Source organism: Opisthocomus hoazin, chromosome 16, assembly GCF_030867145.1.
Source record: "Opisthocomus hoazin isolate bOpiHoa1 chromosome 16, bOpiHoa1.hap1, whole genome shotgun sequence".
In the NCBI taxonomy this organism is placed as follows: Eukaryota; Metazoa; Chordata; class Aves; order Opisthocomiformes; family Opisthocomidae; genus Opisthocomus; species Opisthocomus hoazin.
Window position 1 is genome coordinate 20,210,056 of NC_134429.1, and position 19,855 is coordinate 20,229,910.

At 38.9% G+C, this 19,855-nt stretch overlaps 1 protein-coding gene across 5 annotated transcripts in view; it reads left to right on the plus strand.

Annotated features, from left to right (window-relative positions):
* PLCH2 (phospholipase C eta 2) overlaps positions 1 to 19,855 on the plus strand; it is a 111,166-nt gene that overhangs the window by 7,639 nt on the left and 83,672 nt on the right. For all 5 annotated transcript variants that reach the window (XM_075437186.1, XM_075437180.1, XM_075437182.1 and 2 more), the window contains one exon: positions 7,591 to 8,085. In XM_075437186.1, the coding sequence (XP_075293301.1) occupies positions 7,977 to 8,085 (109 nt within the window). In that variant the 5' untranslated portion in view covers positions 7,591 to 7,976. The remainder of the gene's footprint in view (positions 1 to 7,590; positions 8,086 to 19,855) is intronic.

The following is a 19,855-nucleotide window of genomic DNA, read 5'->3' on the forward strand; positions in this document are numbered from 1 at the left end:
ACTTGAGATTGATTTTTGTATACCTGGTTCTGATCTGGCCCTGCATTTCTTTATTGTTTGTCACAGCCTCACATGTTTCCACTTAATTAAGGAATGGCTCCTGGAGAATCTTCTGACATCTTAATAGTTGTCAGGGAGCTCTAGATTGCCTCAGAAATTGAGAGGGAAATCAGGTGGGAAGATGAAGGAGATTTACATGCTAACATTCCTGGGAGAGATTGAAAGTGCTGCAAAAACTATGCAGTTCCCATCCCCTCCAGGTGTCGTTTGCCAAAGGCCATTATGCAGAAACTTGCAATACTACTTTTTGTGTTGAATCTGATGTTAAAAGGATGTCTCTTCATAGCTCTCCTTGCAAGACTAGTTACTATAAAATAACCTAAAAGAAGCTCCTCCCTGCCTATTCTCCCCTTCCATGTGCCCCCCCCCCAGCTTGTTATTCCAGATTTCCTAGTCCCCTTAGATGTTGGAACATATTTTCTAGAAGTTTTCTCTGCCTTTTATTTAAAAAAAGTGAGTAATGAATGAAGCCTGAGGAAACAATAGAAGCATGAAGTTGAAGTGCCTAGAAGAAACAGCTATATAGCCTGCAAAAGAGAACGTAAAAACCAGACTTTGGAATGTGTTATGTGCTAGTATTGTTTAGTGGGATTGCTGCAAGAACTCAGTGAAATATATTCGACTTGGTTTGGTGTGTCAAGGATGTGACCACATTGGATTGTGTAGAGATAGCTGGCTGTGAGTGGAGCTAAGACAGGTGGTCAGATGTCTGCAATTGCCAGAAAGACTTGCATTAACTCCACTGGCTTTGGAGTGAGTCTGTGATAAAGATGGGGTTTACCAAATGTTGTAATGCCCACTTAAAGCTGGCCTCTGGTGTGTGGATTTGGGGGGTGTGTGTGTGTGCTTTTTGTTTACACTTACGAACCACTTAGTGGATTTGATGCTATATGCTGTGGATAGTGAGGTTGCAGTCTATGATTTTAGTTTTGGATCATCCTTTGTTAAATAACTTACTATGGTTTTTTTGTCTCCTGCAGTATAAAGTGGCCTATCTCACTTCTTTGTTTCCCTCCTGTGAGTTTAAACAGATTCGGAATGACATAAGATTATTGAAGTAATGTTATTTATTGACTAACAAAGTATTAAAGTCCATGATAAGGTGGTGAACAAAGCAGAGCTGTACTTTGACATTTATTGGATTAGGCCCTAAGGACTTGTTACCTTGTAGCAAGTCCATTAGTTAGTGCTTGCGTATGTCACTGTGTTCTAATTGACAAAATGAGGATGGATTCAGTGGTTCCCAGACCCCTTCCTGCTAATGAGGAAGAAGACTCATTAATTTGTATGTTTGGCAAAAAAAAAAAAATATTACAGCCTCCTCTTTAAGTTGCCAAGTGTAAGCGTGTTTTTCTTGTTTGCAGTATACACATGTAGCAGTCACTTTCACCAGTGTAGTTTGTCTTATAGTAGGGTGGTGTGAAGAAAGACCCACCTGAAGAGAGACCATGCTTTTGATTTTGTCCAGGTTCCTTACTGTGGTAAATTAAAATGTTGCCAGCTGTGCACATCATGAGAACCTTTGCCCAGCTGTAGGTCCAGGATGGTGACTAAGCTTTCAGAAATGTCTGAAAAATGATCTTTTGAGACAATGGCATTAGGAGAGTGCACACAAAATGTTTTTATCATGAACTACATCAATACTAGGAGTATTTGTTGGAAATGAAGTGTGAATTGCCAACCAAGAGAATTCAGTGCTCCCCAACTCAATTGTTTGTCATAGAAGGCACTTAAATATAAATCAATAATTAAGCTTAACAAAAAGCAGCATGTGACCCTAAGGACAATGCAAATGTGTTAGATTCAAGATGTTTAAAGCAGCACGTGCACCACTTTAAATTGCAGAGTAAGTCGGGCATCTACACTTATTTAAATCCGTGGTGTGAAATTCTTGAAGCAATTTAAGTTCGAGATCCTTCCAAAGCCGGTCATTCTCTCTTTTGGGCTTGGAATTGCTATTCCATGCTCTCTGCTCATCACCTTTCTCCCTGTCACTGAGGTCATTTCGTTATTTCTGTGTCCTTCTAGTATCTCTAGTTTTGAAGTCTGTCATGACTGGCTTCTGCTTTGTGTAAAGCTTTCAGGAAAGTCAAATGTTTGGAAGAAGTGTAGATTTGTGGAGTATTTAGACAATGCTAGAAAGAGGGAGCTATGTTGTAGTTAGAGAATAGTCCTGACTTCCATTTACAGAACTTAAACACTAGATTGTGAAATATTTGCAGTTTTCATTGAAGGGGCTTGTGTGCTCTTCTCCCAAAGCTGCATGTAACTAGCTCAGATTTTTTATTGTGCATGCATGTGCTTGATATTCTCCAGTGGTATGAAGCCTGCTTACTGGCTTTCAGTTGTGTCAAACACAGCCAAAGTTTTATCCCTTTCCAGTTACCCAGAGTAGGTTAGATAAGTGAAATCAGGATACAGATCAAAGATGCTGTAGTACATATGTACCTTCCCCTTGCTGGAAGTTTTGGCCTTCTTATATTAGAAACCGCAGTCATCAGTGGTGTTAAACCTGTGCTCTGGATCTATTCTGTGCATCTGATTGGCTTTTCATATTGTTCCAATCTGAGGTTATATATATAAATTTCTGCTATAGAACTTTTTGTCTTAGTAATGATACAAGTGGTGGAAAACTACAATAAATGCTTGCTGAAGTATGTCTGGAATAAGGCTGGTGAAAAAAGCTTTGCTTTTACCTAGGGTAATGGTCTCATTTCACTAGCAGTAGTTAAACTGGTACCATTTTTACTTCACAATTTAGCTAATTAGATATATTTTATTCACTTTTCTCTCTTGCTGTCCTTCCTCTGCTTAGGCTTTTGTATCTGGTCCTACTAGGTATTCTCAGGGGAAGCCTGATCACTTACTACTGACTTGCAAAAGGAGAACATGTATTGCTACCTCCTTTCTAACTTATTCTAAATTATTCCTTAATATCTAAGAGATTCACCAGTACAGCAATAAACTGCTGTACAGCATGAAGGCAGCTTGATTAAAGGTCATGGGGATTATTCTTGAAAGAAACTCCTGTCTCTTTAGGTGATGTTGAAAAAAAAATTAAAAAAAAAGTTGGGCTTCTGGAAAGTGACCAAGACTGCCAACTTAACTGAGAGTATTAACATTATTAGTATTATAGATCTTTTGATTGCAAATGGCATTGGAGCCCGTAGTCTGTGCCTACTCTTTAATATGACTCACAAATTCCCATGTGCAATAAAAGCATAGCTTTTCCAGCTGTAGTCACTTCCTGTCTGTCTCCGAACAGGACATCTTCCTCTCCCCATTCCTGCTCTAAGGCTTTTTGTTTTTCATGGTCTATAGTATGAAACTTGTAGTTTCAAAGTACTTCTGAGCCAAGCTATTGGATAAGATTTAGAGCCTTGCTTCATTAGTTCCCTTTGCTTTTCTAATAAAATTTTCCAGTTTTCCCTTGCTAATAAGAAATGCAAATGTTATTAAGAAGCAAGAGGCTGCTGTGTGCTATATTTCCATTGTCATTTCAATAGGTCTGGGAACTGGCTAGCAATAAGTCATGATTATGAAACTGCGAGGGGTTTTGGCAACTCAGGATAAATAGGAATGGGGATTACAAACAAGTCTATCCCCTATGTATAGACTTTGTTGCAAATTTCACGTTTTGTTTTGTAAAGTAAATGCTAAGGTCATATGACACAGTCAATATAAGCCTGAAATAAATTATTTGGGTTTAATAAGCCTGCCTACTTGCATAAGGAATATTCAGTTACATCATTCAGCAAAAATGCAGGGCTCTCCTGCAAGTGCAGCTCTAGCTCAAGCTGTAAGCAGTGGTTGAAGAAAAGCTGACAAATGTGAAGTGTTCCTTTTAAGTGGAATGTCTGTGTTCTGGGTGTAAGGTGAATGCATCAGGCTGCCAGCAAGATATTATGATGTCCTCCTTTCTTTATTGCCTTTTCTGTGCTCCCCCTTACATTTTTAACTGAATTATTTGCCAGAGAGCTCTGTATTGCATGCCAGTTTGTTCTGTGCATGCTCTGTCCCTTGGGAAAAAGAATGTTGTATCACGCCCTAAGGTGTGGGCTTACCCCCTTGTTCCATAGTACTGAAACAGACTTCTTTCATTTTGCAGTTGCTTTGGATGTGAAGTAACATGCCTGGACGTGCAAGTTATCTCAAACAGAATTGCCCGGTGAATAGAGTTGCATTCTTTAAAATGAACAGTATGTCATACTGAACTGCAGTAGAACTTAAAAGCAAATCTCAAGTCTCGGATTCAAATGTTTTAAAGTAATTTTTTCTCCTATTTGATCTCTTGATCCTATTGATCTGTTTCCTGATCAGATTCAGGTTTAAGTGATGACTTTGTTTTTTGTTTCATCCATGGTATCAGTGTATCTGTTCTGGAAGGATATCAAAGCTTGTCTGAGTTCTGGTGGGTGCCACATGATACCCCCCTGAACACAAAAGCAGGTCTTTCGGGGTTAAATTTTAAATAAAGCAGTGATATAAAAATGGCTAAGGGATTGTTAATGTTGTGCACAGCTTTTTTTGTCTGTAAATGATATCTATCCTGCCTCTAGGGTTTTAAGTCCTGTTTTCTAAGCGACTACGGAGCCTCACACAATAATACTTAGGTAGGGATCTTAACCTGAGCGGTCCTCTAAGAGAGTAACTGTTCAGACCACATGAACAAGGTTTAAACTATTTCATGACTTGTGTCAATGAACAGTGCTGTTCTCAGAGGCCAGAGTGTTTTGTAGTATAACAAACTACACTTTCAGAGAATGTAATTGACATTTTTCATCATACAATCTTCACAGGATATTTTCCAGGAAAGCCAGCTGAGCTTCTTTCATTTACTTTAATAGGAAGTCTGGCCCCTGAATTGTGTTCTGAGATACCAGTTTGGATTCTGCTGTATTTTTAAGGAATAACTGTGTGCTTTTCTGTTGGCTGCCTAGGATTTATGAGGGCATTCAGCTTGCTGGTTTGGGGAAAGGGGCTGGGCTTTTTTTTTTTTTTCTTGATGAAGAGAAGGGGGGAAGAGAGGGAAGCCTGAGGACCTGTACAGAAGCTCTAAGAGGTGGAACTGAGTGAAGAAAGAACAACTTTTGCGTGAAAACAGAAGACATTTAAAGATCTGATGAGTCACAACAGTTTCACTTTCAGATCAGGAAAGATAGTAAAGAATGTGAATTTGGCATGACTCAAGACAATAAAACATCCAGTGAGCCACATCCTCATACAATGTAAAATATTGCAGCTCATCTGCTTTCACTGAAATAATGCCAGTATGTATCAGCATGAATGTCTGTGCCCCTTAAGTCTTCCTCACTCTCATGGATATGTTCTTTGGTGTATAATGAGTCAGTGATTGAACTTCCTACGAAGGAAATGACCTCTCAGAAAACACCTAAAGCAAAGAGGTGAGAGAGTCTGGCAAAATAACTATCAACCAGTTCAACTTTCTGTAAAGGAAATGGATAAATCTTGTCTCCATGTTAAAAGTTTCATCTGTCCTGTGAGCTGTGGCTTCCTGGATTAATCTCGGGGTTAAACATTTAATGCACATGTACCAGAAACGGCACTTTGTGGCTAGTGGCTATAAAATTGTGGTTCGGAGGAGAAGTTGCCCAGATGACCAAAGCAGACAGATAACTCACCCGCTGCGTGGTAGTGCCTGTCAAATGTAGAAGTACTTGCTCAGAGTATGCAAGGGAGTAGCTCCAGAAATGCTATTGAGTGCAGTTTAGGCTTTTTCAGTGACCACAGTTGATTTAACTCCTGAGATGCCTTCTAATATCTAGTTTTGGTTCTCTCCTAAGTGTGCTGAATTTCCTTTTGACACAGCTTGTGTAGGAGCAAGTAATCCTATAAGATGAAGAGCTGTGGCTGGACTTCAAAAAGTGTCATAATCACAAATGTGCCTCAGTAAAGTGTCTAGTGAAAAGTAGGTGCAGGATAGAAAAGCTCAGCATGAGCCTTGGCAAGTCAGCTCTGTGTGTGTGTGTATATATATTTGGTAAGAAGTCAAGGATTAACTTAAAGGAAAAAACGTTTATTTTGGGATGCGCAAAATGAATGCGTGGAAATGTATGAATTGGTTTTGTTCACTCTAAAGCAGAATATTTGCTTTGTGTTCTTTTAACTAATTGTGTTTGTGTCAGACAATAATGAAGGCATACGGTTATGGAGACAGATGACAGCATGCACAAGGATGTGTATCTAGGGAGGGCAGGGAGTATCTTTGATAACTTATTACCTCCCTCCCCTTTCAATCCAGTCAGCTTGTGAAATCTGCCTGAAGTCTATAACTTTGGTTTTGGCGGCTCTAGCTGTGCTTTATTATAAACATATTCTTTTCCAAATGAATTTCACCCACTGATGTGCCCCAAATAATTTCAGAGCCACTGGATACCCTTTGAGATATTCTCCGTTTAAATGTGGAAACAAGTGATTTTAATGATACTGAATTTCTACAGGATTAATATTGCTAAGCAGTACTGTCCCATATATGAAGTTGCTGTGCATTTGGCTCCGTGTATGGGTATTACTTCATTGGCCAACATTCTCCCTCTCAACAGAGGAGATTTTGACAAGATAGAGAGTGGAGAGAGAAGGTGGGGCTTGATGAAAGGATGGTTGTAGAGGGGAAATGACTTCCCAAAGGAGCTGAATGAGGGACCAAAGACAAGCAGAGGTGCGACTTCAAGCAGGCAGATGCTGTAACAGGGGCATCTCTTAGTCATTTTTTGCTACAAATGTCTCAATCCCCTCTTATTTCTACTCACTGTAAATTAATAGTGATGCCTCATTGCCCTCTCTCTTAAAATAATGTCAAACTGGATCTGTGCTTTCACAACAAAACATGTTAGGGCAATGTTTCAGAGCTGAACTTGTAATTACAAACTGAAGGAGACTCCCATAGATTCAAACAGTTACCAGCACAGGGTAGGATCCCAGGTTCCTGTCTTGCGCGACTGCTGTTTTGGAGTGAGCCTTTGACCTTCTTTCTCTGAGGAAGGTATCCATCTGAAAGCTTTGAAAAGGTGAGTCTTCTGTAGCCAGCGGGCAGGAGATAGGAAAGAAAAGGAGAAGAGAATGCCAGACAATGACGAGAGATAGAGTATGGAGGCATATAAGAGGAAAAAAGAGCTTTAAAGGGTAAGAGACAGACTGAATGAACAAGCCAACGTCACAGCAGATAGTTCTCAAAGCTGTCCTTTGGGAATGTAGCTGATACATTCACTTATTATGTAGAATGATTAAGTGTGTGTGTATCTATGTATAAAAAAAAAAATTAATCCCAGCATGAGCAGTTTGGCTTCTGGGGAAGTTGCTGCTGTCAAAAGCATGGTTTTTTACGATTGCAGAAAATACTGGGGTGAGGGAAAGAAGAGTCGGTGCCCTCTCTTACGTGAGGAGCTATCTGGGTATAAGCAACTGTTGAGGTCAGTCAATTGCATGTCATCTAGCTATGCTCCTGCAGTAAATATTGTATAATAAACAGCTAAAGCAAATTCTACCACTTAAAAAAATTGTCTTCTCCAGGTCTGCAACGTGCAAGAGACCCCCGGAAGAGACACTGAATACTTGTAACTATTTTTCCCCTGGGAAGGACCATCACATCCATTTTATGAAGACTGAACTCAGTGGTAGTCCTTTCTCCACACTGATACTGTGAATTCTGTTCTTCAATGCGTGGAATATGTGTCAGCAGGATTAAACCAGGACAGTCTCCTGAACGTGGAATTGCAGAGAAGGCACTCGCTGTGACTTCTGAAGTAGGCCAGCAACATTCTGAAATTCTTGATTTTTCTCAGATACTTTTATTACTCGACTGAATCTTTCTGCAGATATCTGTTCTGAAATACTTTGTTTGGTACTTGGAGCAAGCACTGTTGCTAGGCTGCTCTGGGCTGCTCTGAAAGCTTGAGATGGCTCTGACTCCTCCGAAATCTGTAGCAGGGGATTTGACACAAAGAGAACTCATGCTCCATGATGGAAACTGGTTCCATTTCCTCTCTGCAAACATCATCACAATAGGTAAGTGAAAAGTTACTGTCTTTTCATCTAATAGCTTGGTACTGAAAATATTTTTTTCTCCCAATTTACTTTTATTGAGATTTCATATGGTACTTCTCGTTTTCCTTACATCTGTTTGAAGGATTTGTGCTTGTGTATTCCTTAGTATCTTTTTTCTGTGTAGTTGGTATCATGATTAGAGTTTGGGTGAAGTATATTTAAAAACAAAACCAAAAGTCTCCCATCCCTCACCTCCCCAAAACCCACAAAAATGCAAACCAAAAAAAATCCACCAACATCTCAACCAAAACTGCAAACAAAGTGTCACTATTCTGGCCTATGTTTGACCTGTTCTGGTAGTTAGTGGCATATAGGATACGGTAAACACCTGATATAGGCCAGGAGTTAAATGAGATAGTATTGGAAGGCAAAAATTGTGGCAAGTTTAAATAAAATATGGAATATTGCTTCATACAATAAGGATATCTCTGAATTAATCATTCTTATGGCCTTGCTTGTACACACAGTCTGTGACGTTTGAGTCATGGGAAAGGACTTTGATGTGTAGAATTGCTAGAATTTTCTCGTCACATTCTTAGATTGGAGGTTTTGCATTATGAACTTTACATTTGCAGTCTTAGGAAAGTTCAAATTGCTTTTATTTGTTTGTCACCACAGTGTTGTGTTCACCTGCTAGTAGCAAGCCCTCTAATGTGCAGGAAGGTGTGATTAAAACCAAGCCTTTTTTTGGCTCCCTGTTTTAAACTGACACCTAGACTAACCCCCTGACCCTTAAACTCTTTTATCCATTAAAAACAGTTAGTTCCTTGGTGATTTTAATGCAGGATGGAAGTTATGTATGTGTTTTATGAACTATTTTGTGTGAAGGAACTACTTGCTTTTTCAGTGTTCAATAAGTACAGTATGAATTGTTATGAACCCTTTTGCTGCATGATAACATAAGATTATGACACTAATGTTACCAGTGTTTCCCAAAACATGTTAGATGGCATAGTACCTTCATGTGACTGGTGACATTTCTACTTGAAAGATTGGAGTGTTTTTGAGGTGCACTTAAATAGATGGGAAACTGACTTCTACCCCCAAGTTAAAGAAAAATACAAATACTACCCTCACCTAATGTACTGATTAGAATCTTGATGTGTTGCTTTCTGTGGCTGTAAATAACAATGGTATCGCAAAAAAATGAGGACATGGCAAAATTCACAGTTAGATTGGAAGGACAATGTAAGAGTGCTCTTATTTACCAGACCTTCGAACAGCGGAAGTTTGCATCAGTAACGAACGGGCTCTGAGTCATTGTCTGATGTGTGGCTTAAGTGGGGGATGCACATTTCCCATAAAGTGCCTATGATCCCTTCTGATGTTCAGCTGAATCTCATGGCAGGGAATGTTTCAATTGTTGGTTTGGTAAATATATGAAGTTTAAAATGTCTTCAAAGATCCATAAGCACAGTTTGAGATATATGCCTATCTACTTTTGAAACTGCAAATGGTGTGCATATCATCCCTTATTTGTTAATAAAGAATCGTAACATTGGTGCCTTTACAAAAACCAACAGAAGCATCCATGTTCCTGGCTGTGTGCCTTTCATTGTATCTTTAAGAATGTAAGGTTTATGTGTTCGAAAAGTGCTTCCAACATAAGCAGGTTTTCAAGTATAAAACTGAGCAGCTGTATACAGAAACTGCGCTCCTGCTTTTAGATTTTCATGGCCAAATGCAGTGGGAACCCAATATTAGACTGTTTACTTATTCTTATCCCTTCTTGTCCCCAACAGATAGTGGATATCTAGTTTAGTTTGAAAATGTAGCTAATAAACGTTAACACTCTTCTGAAAGAATGCAAAGCTGCCCATTTTAAATTTGACCATTGCATTTTTAGCTGCTTCCCAATGGTGGTTGGCAAAGATGTTTTTCTGAGATGAATTAATTAGCTGGAATATCTTCAGTGGATACTAGTCTGGTGGCTTGTGTCTCCCTTTGGCAATTAACGTAGATTGCAAATAATACATGTAAAAATGAAGCTGACGTGTAAATGCAGATGAAAGTGAGAAAAGGAGTAGAAGTCTTGAAGTCTTGGAGGTTTAAGAGATAAGCACTGGAATTTAAAAGGAATGTGTATTGCTTTTCTTTGTAAGACAGGTAGACAGAAGATGGCCAGCGAGTACTGGCTGTTGAATGTAGGTAGAAATGCCATCTGCCATTTGTTAAATGGCATCAATCATATCCCAATTAAGCCTCATTTTTAGGGTTTAATCCAGGAACTAGTAGAGATCAGGATTATATCTCGCAGAAGGAAAGAGATACATATTTTTATATCTGTCACTGCACGTTTTATTTCCGTAGATTTCTGAAGCACCTTGTGCTGGTCATTCATCCTAAAATAGGAAAGTCTTCAGCCTGAAATAATTTTCTTAATAACAGTGGATTTGAGAGGGAGAAGGATTGCAGCAAACAGGGCGATATATAAGAATTACAGAATTTGGTTTATGCAGCTTTGCTAGAGCAAATATTTGTCTCTGCTGAATGCTTCTTAAGAAGGCAGTAGGGTATGCTGAATCTTTTTGAGACAAAAATGATTTTTCTCATCTAAGTAACTCATACAAAGAAGAAAGAAACAGTGGTAGCCCTGTGACTTACCATTATCCTGCTTGTGGGTGATTCTAGTGCAGTTGCCTATCAGCTATTTTTTGGCTTTCAACCAGGCTCCTTTATTCATCAGCATCAAGTGCTCCCAGTATATTTTATTCTTTAATCTTTGCTGGATATATTCCAGAACGAATGCTAAACGCTGGTGGAACCAGGAGGAATCACTGCAGTAGAATGCAGCTATGAAGGCCATAAGAAGAGTAAGGAAAACCAAGCTCTCTCTAAAAGCAAAATATTTTGGGCCACATATTTAAAAAATGTGAATTAGTTATCATAGGATGAGACTGTCAAACTGATTGCAACTTTTTTCCTTGATTCTTTCAAGTGCTTCTGGAAAATCTTTCTTGAGGTTGAGAGCGGGATTTATACTGCCTCAGGTTGTGGCTCTGTGCCATGAAGGTTGTTTGAATTGAGCTGAGATGCACAGAGCTCGAAGAATAACTGTTGTTAGCTGTTGTTCTCTTTTGAGTGTTGACAGCTTGCTCAGAGGAAAATGAACTCTTTTAGGAAGCTCTGGAGATTACAGATGTGATTTTGCACATCAGATGTTAACTGGAGATTGGGTAGGAGGAAGGGGATTGTGTAACTGATGTCTGTGGCAGATGAATTTGTGCTGCAGGAGAGATCTGAAGGAGGAGGAGCTGGTTTGTTGCATTTAAAATAAAATTTAAATTTTAAAAATAAAAAAAAGTTCATTTAGCCCAATATTTTAATTGGAACTTCATGTACCTGTCCAAAGAGGTATTACTCTTAGCTGACAAATCTCTTGAATAGAGAAGGCCTGTAGCATTCTTTAGGACTCCACTGTCTTCTCGCCTTTACACGACTCTTCAGCTCTCCTGTCCTTAACTCTGCAAGCTGTTCAATTCGTATCTTGTGGTTCCTCAGCATGTGAAGATATGCTTGCTTATATGCTCTGGGGAAGGTTGCCCCAATACTACTATAGTGTGTCAATAGAAAAAGAGAAATATTTCCAAAAATTGTTTCCTGCCTCTCAGCTACAGATCACACAACAGTATTTTTTTAGCTCTTTCTCATTAGTCAGTTTGCAAGCGTTTTGAAAAAGAAAAGTGCAGAAATTGAGAGGTGAAATAGATGTATTACCTCATTTGCGTGTTTTCTGGCATTACAGAATTAAGATGGTATGTTCCAGTTATTGCTATATCATATAAACTGAATTTTAGGGAACTACTTTTTATTTGTAGGATGAATTGTAATTTGCCCCCTGAACAAGAATTGTCCATTATATACTTCTATACATAAAGCTCTATCAGTGTGTGTACGTAGGACAAAGTGCAAAGAAATGGCAGGAATAGTTGGAGGGAGAGAAAGTCTTCATTGTGCCTGTGCTGCACTTCCAGCATTCCAATGCAAGTGGGTCTGAACCTAAACAAAAGCTGGTCTCCAGCTCAGGAATCCCTTTGCAGACTTGTTCGGAACACCCACTTGAGTTTGTTCTTAACTCTAATTAACTCTTTATATGACTCAGTTTAAATGCTGTGTAGTGCAGTGACAGCTCTTCTCTTGTTTTGCCTGTGTATTGTAATCAATGTGAAGCAATCTACACAGAGGTGATCAAAATAGCTGTTGAGCTGTTGTCTTGAGTAGCCTATGCTTTCAAATACGACATTTCAGCTTTATCAAGCCTATGCTGTCAAAAGTAAAACTTCAGCTTTCTCATTTGGGTGAATATATCTGCAAGAAAACTTAGGAAAGGGTGAAGCTAGAGAGTTAAATCACTGGTCAGAATAAATTGATGCAATTAAATAAATGCTCCTCAGCTGGTAATTTGGTCCCATGGTATCTTAGCTACCTACAAACTACTTCTGTACCATACTTATTAATGTTAGATTGCTTGAAACTCTTCGCATTCTTCTGCAGTCTTCTGATTTGTTTCATCAGTTGAGACAATTTTCAAAACTTGCTACTTTTTTTGGAATAAAAACTTTGCTTTTCTGCGTAGGCTGTATGTGGATGTGGAATAAGATTGCTATGTAAAAAGGAAGTTTGAGTGGAATGCAATTAACTTTTACGTAATTTTGCTGTAGAACATGATTCAACAATACTACAGCAGCATTGGGAAAGTCCAAAATCAAGGAGGTATATGGAAAATTCAGTAATCCTCTATTTTTCAAATATGTTCTGGCATGTCGAGGCTCACTTTTCCATTGTAATCTGATGAAAGAGTGTTGTGTGGAGACATGCAAAATCCTGTTTGCTTAGATATATAGTCCATCAGATTAGCCTGGAGAAGTCCTTAAGATGGCCTTCAGTATGTGGTTCTAACATGCTGCCTGTCTGCATGAGCAATGCTTCTGTCACGGCAGGGGTTTGGAGTAGATGATCCTCAAATGTGCCTTCCAGTCCAAACCATTCTGTGGCACAAGTTTAGCTGAAGAACAGACACGAGTGTGATTGTGTGAATTGGCATCAGCTATTTGAAAGTAACTGGAATTAAAGCTAGGTTTCTGTGAAACTGCCCATCAGTTAAAAATGTGAACTGATGCTGTGGTGCTGCTAGTTCTGCATGTAGAAGTGAGTGACTAAAGAATGGACACTCGTTCGGGCTTGGTTTTTGTTGATGCAGTTTGAATGAATTCTGAAAAGACACAGTGTTCATCTGAAGTGTTCAAACTTAAACACGTCATTCTCCTTGATTTGGTACTACATAGGCAGTAGATACTACAGAATTCTGACACCAAATCCTGAAGTTTTTGCATAGTCTCCACTTAAAGAATTATGTTTTCAGCACATTTTTTCCTTCTTGAATGGAGACTAAGGCAGTAGTGTAATGAACGTTGAAAGCTGCTGTCTGTCCTCCTCCTTGCTGCAGAGGCAGAAATGAACAAGTGAGGCTTGCTGAATGCACTGTTGCTTGCTTTGTTGGCAACATCAGCTTATACTAATTTAAAGTGTTCTTGGGTCCATGGACTGTTGTAACAGACATGAATCTATAGATATAATACTGGACTGCTCAGCAGACCCAGATTCTAGTTCTGGGTCTGTTACTGACTACTTGTTTGTTTTTGTAACATAGTCCTTCTGTTGTCTCTAATTTTGATTGTAAATGGGAACTGCTATTCCTGCACAACAGACACTTCCCAGTCATGTCTGGGTCTTTATTCCCCATGCTGAAACATAAATAATGTTCAACCTAAATAATTCAGAAGTGAAATAACTATGGCAATATCTTCTACACAGTGATGGGTGTGAGTACTGATATCAGCGCTTGGGAACTGTCCTGCAAAGTACAGCCTGTAGACCCCAAGAGAGTCTGAACCCTGGAAGTTTTGTGTGGCTAGAAATACTGAGTTAGGTAAGCAGAAGTTTGGTATGTTAGTTACTCTTTCCTGCCAAAAAGCCAACCAACAAAAAAAAGCTCCAAGCCACTCCATCTAGACATACGTAAGTTTTTAAAATTAGATTTGGATGGTTTTGTATCAGAAAAAAAGCCATGTCTTTTATGATGAAGGGCTGTTTAATAAGTGAAGCATCTGTTGTATAAGGCAAATCTTCTTTTAGTATTCTCATAATGTATTCTAGGTACCAGTTGGTTTCATTTAGGGATGCCTAATCTACGAGGGCCTGACATACTAAGAACAGGAGGGAAAAGATGCTGTTGCTTTTGTCAAGTTAACATTTTAAAATATTGGAGAAAGGCACAGAGTAGGGCTATGAAAATGTCAATTGAGCTGTGTGTCTATGAATTGCAGTGTGAACTGTACATAAGGATGGCAGTCAGCAGTTTCCAAATTCTGCTGCGTGCTTTTGGCGGTTATGCTGGATAAACTGGATCCTTGCTCTGTGCCTCACAAGATGAAAACAGAGGACAATAACAGACTATCTGTGTGGCAATTGGCTATATCTCTCTGCTCCAGTTGATAGACACTTCCAAGTCTGCATAGAGAATTCCCCTGCAGTCCCTCTCAGATTAACATTTCACCTGTATGTGGCATTTCGAAATGTAAATACTGTGCCGTGGATGTAAGACAATGATTTCTTTGAAAGTAAGCTTGTGTGTATCTGAGGGGCAGAATTTGTCCCAGAGTACATAAATTTAAAAAAAGGGTGTAAGTAGAGGGCTCAAAAGTGTCTCTGTATGTACGGTACTGGATGAATTTCTGTTGAGGCTTCTGGGTGAGTAATAAAGGAACAGGATTAACTTCATTCGCAGAGAGGTGTGTACATTTAGGCATTTGTAAGTCTTAGAGCTGTGCTGCGACCCATGTGCCTATCTGCAACTTTGAACCTCGGTACCTGCGCGTTGGAACAGTAGAGCTAGAAAGATTTGAGATGTATTTCTACATTGTTGCTTGAGCCCCTTTCAGCCTAGAATTTCTCTGAGTTTAGGCTTTAACTGCTTCCTAATGCAGATTCAGAATGTGACTGACAATCTCTAGCCAGACTTTCAGTTTTTTAAAACAAAATTTGTTCTATTTGCAGGCATATATGTGCAAATAAGCACCCAAATGTTTAGGTGGGTGTTCTGCCTGAGATATTTTTGTCTTGGGTGGTGATGGTCTGGAGCAGGTCTGGGGACTGATAAAACAGTGAAACTGAATCAGTCTTCAGTTTTTGAAAAATATTTTCTGTTGTCCATGCTCATGTAGTGTTCCTTAATACTGTTAAAGTCTTAGAAGAAAAATTGTTTGAAAGAATTCAGTCTTTGAGCTGTTTTCTCTCCCCTTAAGAGGTGACAGAATTGTAAGAACTTGTGCCATTTATGTAATGTAGTATGTGTTGTAAAGGAGAAAGTATTCTGAATTACCTGATAACAAGAGCAACTTCTGGTCCTCAGATCGCTTTGTGATACAGAAGGTAATATTTGACTGAAACTTAACTCTAGAGGGCAGTGGTGTTCTTAATTTGATCCATACATTCATTACACTATATACACGTGTTCCATACGTTCATTGTGTACATCTGATGTAGGGCAGAGATTTGCAAATCGTATATGATGGAAGCCACCAGGAAGACATTTGGCTTAGTATGCAGTCCCTGCTTCCCTCCTGCCCTCTCCACCAGTAAAGGGCTGAGCAGAAGGCTCAATTTTAGGATTCCGGATTGAACCACTTAAGCCCAGGTTACAGGGCCTCAGAGGATTTGTTTCCAGCTGCAAAAGGTTGCTTAATAGAAACTTGAACAATCATTTTTGTGATGGCTTGTTAGTTTCTCTTGCAGATTATTTTAGCAATTTCCATTTAAAAAAAAAAAAAAGAGAAATCACTAGAACTTAATATTTGCTGAAGTGTACCTGCCAAAAATTGAGATTTATAAAATCATTTGAAGTTCAAGTAAGGTACAGATGATGACATATAAAGATAATGCTTAGTTACATTATGTCACTTGTTTGCAACAGGATTCCATGTAATCATGCCTGATATGGGTTGTATTTCCAAATAACCATTGGATTAAAAAAAATCTTACAGCAATGCACACACTAATAACCACCTGTCTTTGTCTTAGTGGAGTTTTGTTAGGATAAACGCGTGGAAGATTGTGAAACTGTCAGAAATAGCAATGAGAACCATAAAGGTACTTAAGATGTCTGGTTTGGTCGTTCTCCATTGTCAGTAGGAATATTGCAGTTTGGCCTCACCTTTCTTTTCTGTGTGCTATTGAAGTCATGCGACTGTAATAAAAAGGGGAGAGTTACTTGGATAGTCAATATATATGCTAGCTCTGTTTCTTCTGTAGATGTTAACTAGTGAAAACAAGATGAAAGGTACTGACTGAACTGTGTTACAGAATCAGTGTTTTTATGTACTGGGGGAAAAAAGTAGTATACTATGTGTGTAGATATCACCCTATGTTAGCTTTATAGTAGAAAGCTGCATCTCAGATTTTCATTTCTGTAACTTAAAATCACGGAGCCTTCACCTTAAAATTTGAAAGGGAAAGTAACAAATGGCAGGTTTGATGGGTTAAATCTTTCCACTGAGCAAAAAATCATCTGAGACTGCCTTGTTTGAGGTAATGAAGACTGTTATTACTCCAAGACAATTTAAATCTCTCTAGAGAATCTGTGAGCAAGTTATTTTGCCCCTACAGAAATAACCAGTCTCAGAGAGGAGACTGACCAAGCCTCACTTTACTTTAGGCTTAGACTGCAACAACTGAGTAATATGCTATCAGCATAGTATTGTCTGGTCCAACATACTGCTGTGATGTTGATGGATCTATTTTTTGTGTCACTTGAGGAAGAAGTTGAATTATTTTGAGGTAAAGCCTGAGGCATATTACATATTTGGTGTGCTGGTGTTAAGAGCTCTTATGGTTGAACATGGATTAGAAACTAGATCACCTGAATGTTACCTTCTGCTTTTTCTTCCCCCTCCACCAAAATCTGTCCCCTCAAGTTTTTTTGCTCTTTCTCTTGTATATCCGTTGCTGCCTGTAAAGATGTTAGATGTAGTGGGAAATGGGACACTTCAAGCAGAGTAATTAACACTGCTTGCACACACACCCAGAGCCTAGGATAAGTGTGTTGTGAATACGACGGTCTGTCTGTATCGCTGTTGCCATCTACTGGATGCAGGCACAAATGCTAAGCTGGCATCATGAGCACAAACCGAACTAAAAAAGAGAGGAGATTTTGGAACAAGAAGTTTCTATTTTTATATGTATATCTTCCATGGTTATTGAACAGTTCTTGTGGACAGTACAGTGAGAAAAACATGATGTATGAATATGGTTCTTCTACCATATATGACCAGTACTATGCAGGCTTCCTGTGAAAGAGAGAAGCCACAGAAGACTACACTGCATGTGTGCTCATATTTACATAGCCTCCAAACATTCACTCCATCCTTCTAGAATGCGGGTTTGGAAAGCTTCCTGCTGTGTTGGAACCAGTTCTGTCAGAGTACTGTTATTTCTGGAGCTTTTGTACCAAGTGTCACTTGCTGGTTATTACCTCGGGCAACTACTGGTGTGCTCCCTCAAAACTGCTGCTAGTTGCAAGGCAGAATAAAAGTTCTTGATAGGTGTGAGTATCTGGTAGCAGGGAAGTTACACTTCTTTGTAGTTTGACTCTTGGAAACTAGTGAAATAAGTAAAATTAATGCTCAGATGATTAGAATGAGTGCAGCATCTTTAGAGGTAGTAAACTAAGTTCTGGATTGACTGAACCAGTGCTGGAACAATGAAAACTAAAGTCTTTATAATGCTGCGAGGGGAAAAATATGTTCTTTTCATTCATTTGGATGGGCGTTTAGCATGTGTTTGTGGAAAAATGAGGGGGGAATCCAGTATGCTTTAACCAGGTTCAGCTATATTGGCATTATCTGTGGGAAGTTCTTGATACAGCCATTAGCTGTCAATAAATGTGTCAATCAAATAGCTCAGAAGGATGCTGTTCTTGTAAGCACTGTAAGCGAAAGCTGAGTCTCTCCATCACAATTTCTCACAAGTGAATTATTTGTATCTGCTGATCGTTCTGGTAAACTTAATCCCCCTGGGAGTCACTGAATGCAGATGTGACTCTTGGCCATTGTGTCTTACAGTGTGGACAATTGTCTGGCTTTGATTTGCATTTGGAGGTTGGCAAATGGCTTTTTAAAATCCAAGCCGTCCCTGACTATGATACTGTGAAACCTGCCTGGCTTTAGGTATTTCTTACCTCCCAAAACATTTAAATGCCCTTCATCTGCAAGCAGTTTTGTTTTTATCTTTGTTCACATCAGAATCTTATCTGCCAGTTTGATCTGAGGTTAAATACTTCATCAGAGAGAGGAATGCTTTGTTTCTTGCGAGAACAAATACCTTCAGCTGTCTTCCGAAGAAAATCACAGTGGTTTTTTTACAGTTAATTGAGGAACTACTTTAACCGTGGCTGCTGCTGCCAGCTTCTAGGCAAATCCAGGAGTCTTCAGCTGCATCACTGGCTAAATAGTAGAAAAAAATGAGAATACTTCTGAACTCATCTCAGATATACAAACCATGAGTTAAACCTATGTAGCCAATGTGAAAGAAAACTGTTCGATTATGGACCCTTTATGTTGAAAATGCTCCGCACAAAATGGAAAAGCTGTGAATGGTTTATAGAGAAGAGTGAATGAGACTATTTTTTGGAAATATCTTAAGCTTTTGTTGGTTTTTTTCCTCAGTGTGAGACAGACTCCTTAGCTAGTGATCAGAACGAGTCTCAAGGATCATGCTTGCAATAATGGGTAACTACATTGCTGCTTTGATGCTTGAGATTCATCAGTATTAAGCCAAAAACATCTTAAATGGTTAAAGAGATCTTTCTGAGAAAGATACTCTTCTGAGTTGGTGTAGATGCTGTTGCTGAGAAAAACTAATGTTACCTCTAATGATAAGATAAATTCTGCTAGCAAATGTGTGTTCCTTTTTTTCTTTTTTCTTCTAATTCCTGGAAGAATGCCCCGATAGTTTTCTCTTAGACGAGAAGGAACAGTACCACAATATGGTAAGAGCCTTTGCAGATAGTCGACCTAAGCAGCCCTATAGAGAATGTGCTTAATGTGTGTGGTTGATAATTACAGAGCTGGAGCTTACCTCAAGAAGCCCTGGGCTTTTCCAGTGATGTCTCAAATGTTTATGGTGTGTGTTTGACTTTTTTTTTTTTTTAACGTGGCCCTTATCTCAAGTAACGAATGAGGCTTCCTTTACCCTACTATGAGTGTTCCTTGGCATGTATTTTGAATAGAGAAGTGTTAACAGCTTCAGTCCTTTATTTCATTTTACTCTTACTAGTCCCTCTCTTCCTTCGATATTGGGTGAAGTCTGGGAGACGCTTCTCTTGGAGGAAATAGAGCCAAGGTTCAGGCAATAAGCTCATCAAGGATCTGAATATATTAGAACATGTTTTGGCATTTTACTGAATTTTATATAATGTCATCATGTCGCTTTGCCTCTGTAGTTTTCCTTGTATTTAAAACTTTTTTCATTTCATGCTTTGAAATATGTGTTGTTGATTAAGTACTATATTGCACTACACTATATAACTGCAAAATTTTCATAACAATTTGATTAGAATAGTTCTCTGAATAACACTTATTTAACCGTGTCTACGGCTAATATTCCAAAATTTAATGGAGAATTGAGATCAATTGTTTAAAGCACTCAAAATGTATAGTCTAACTATTTTTTTTAC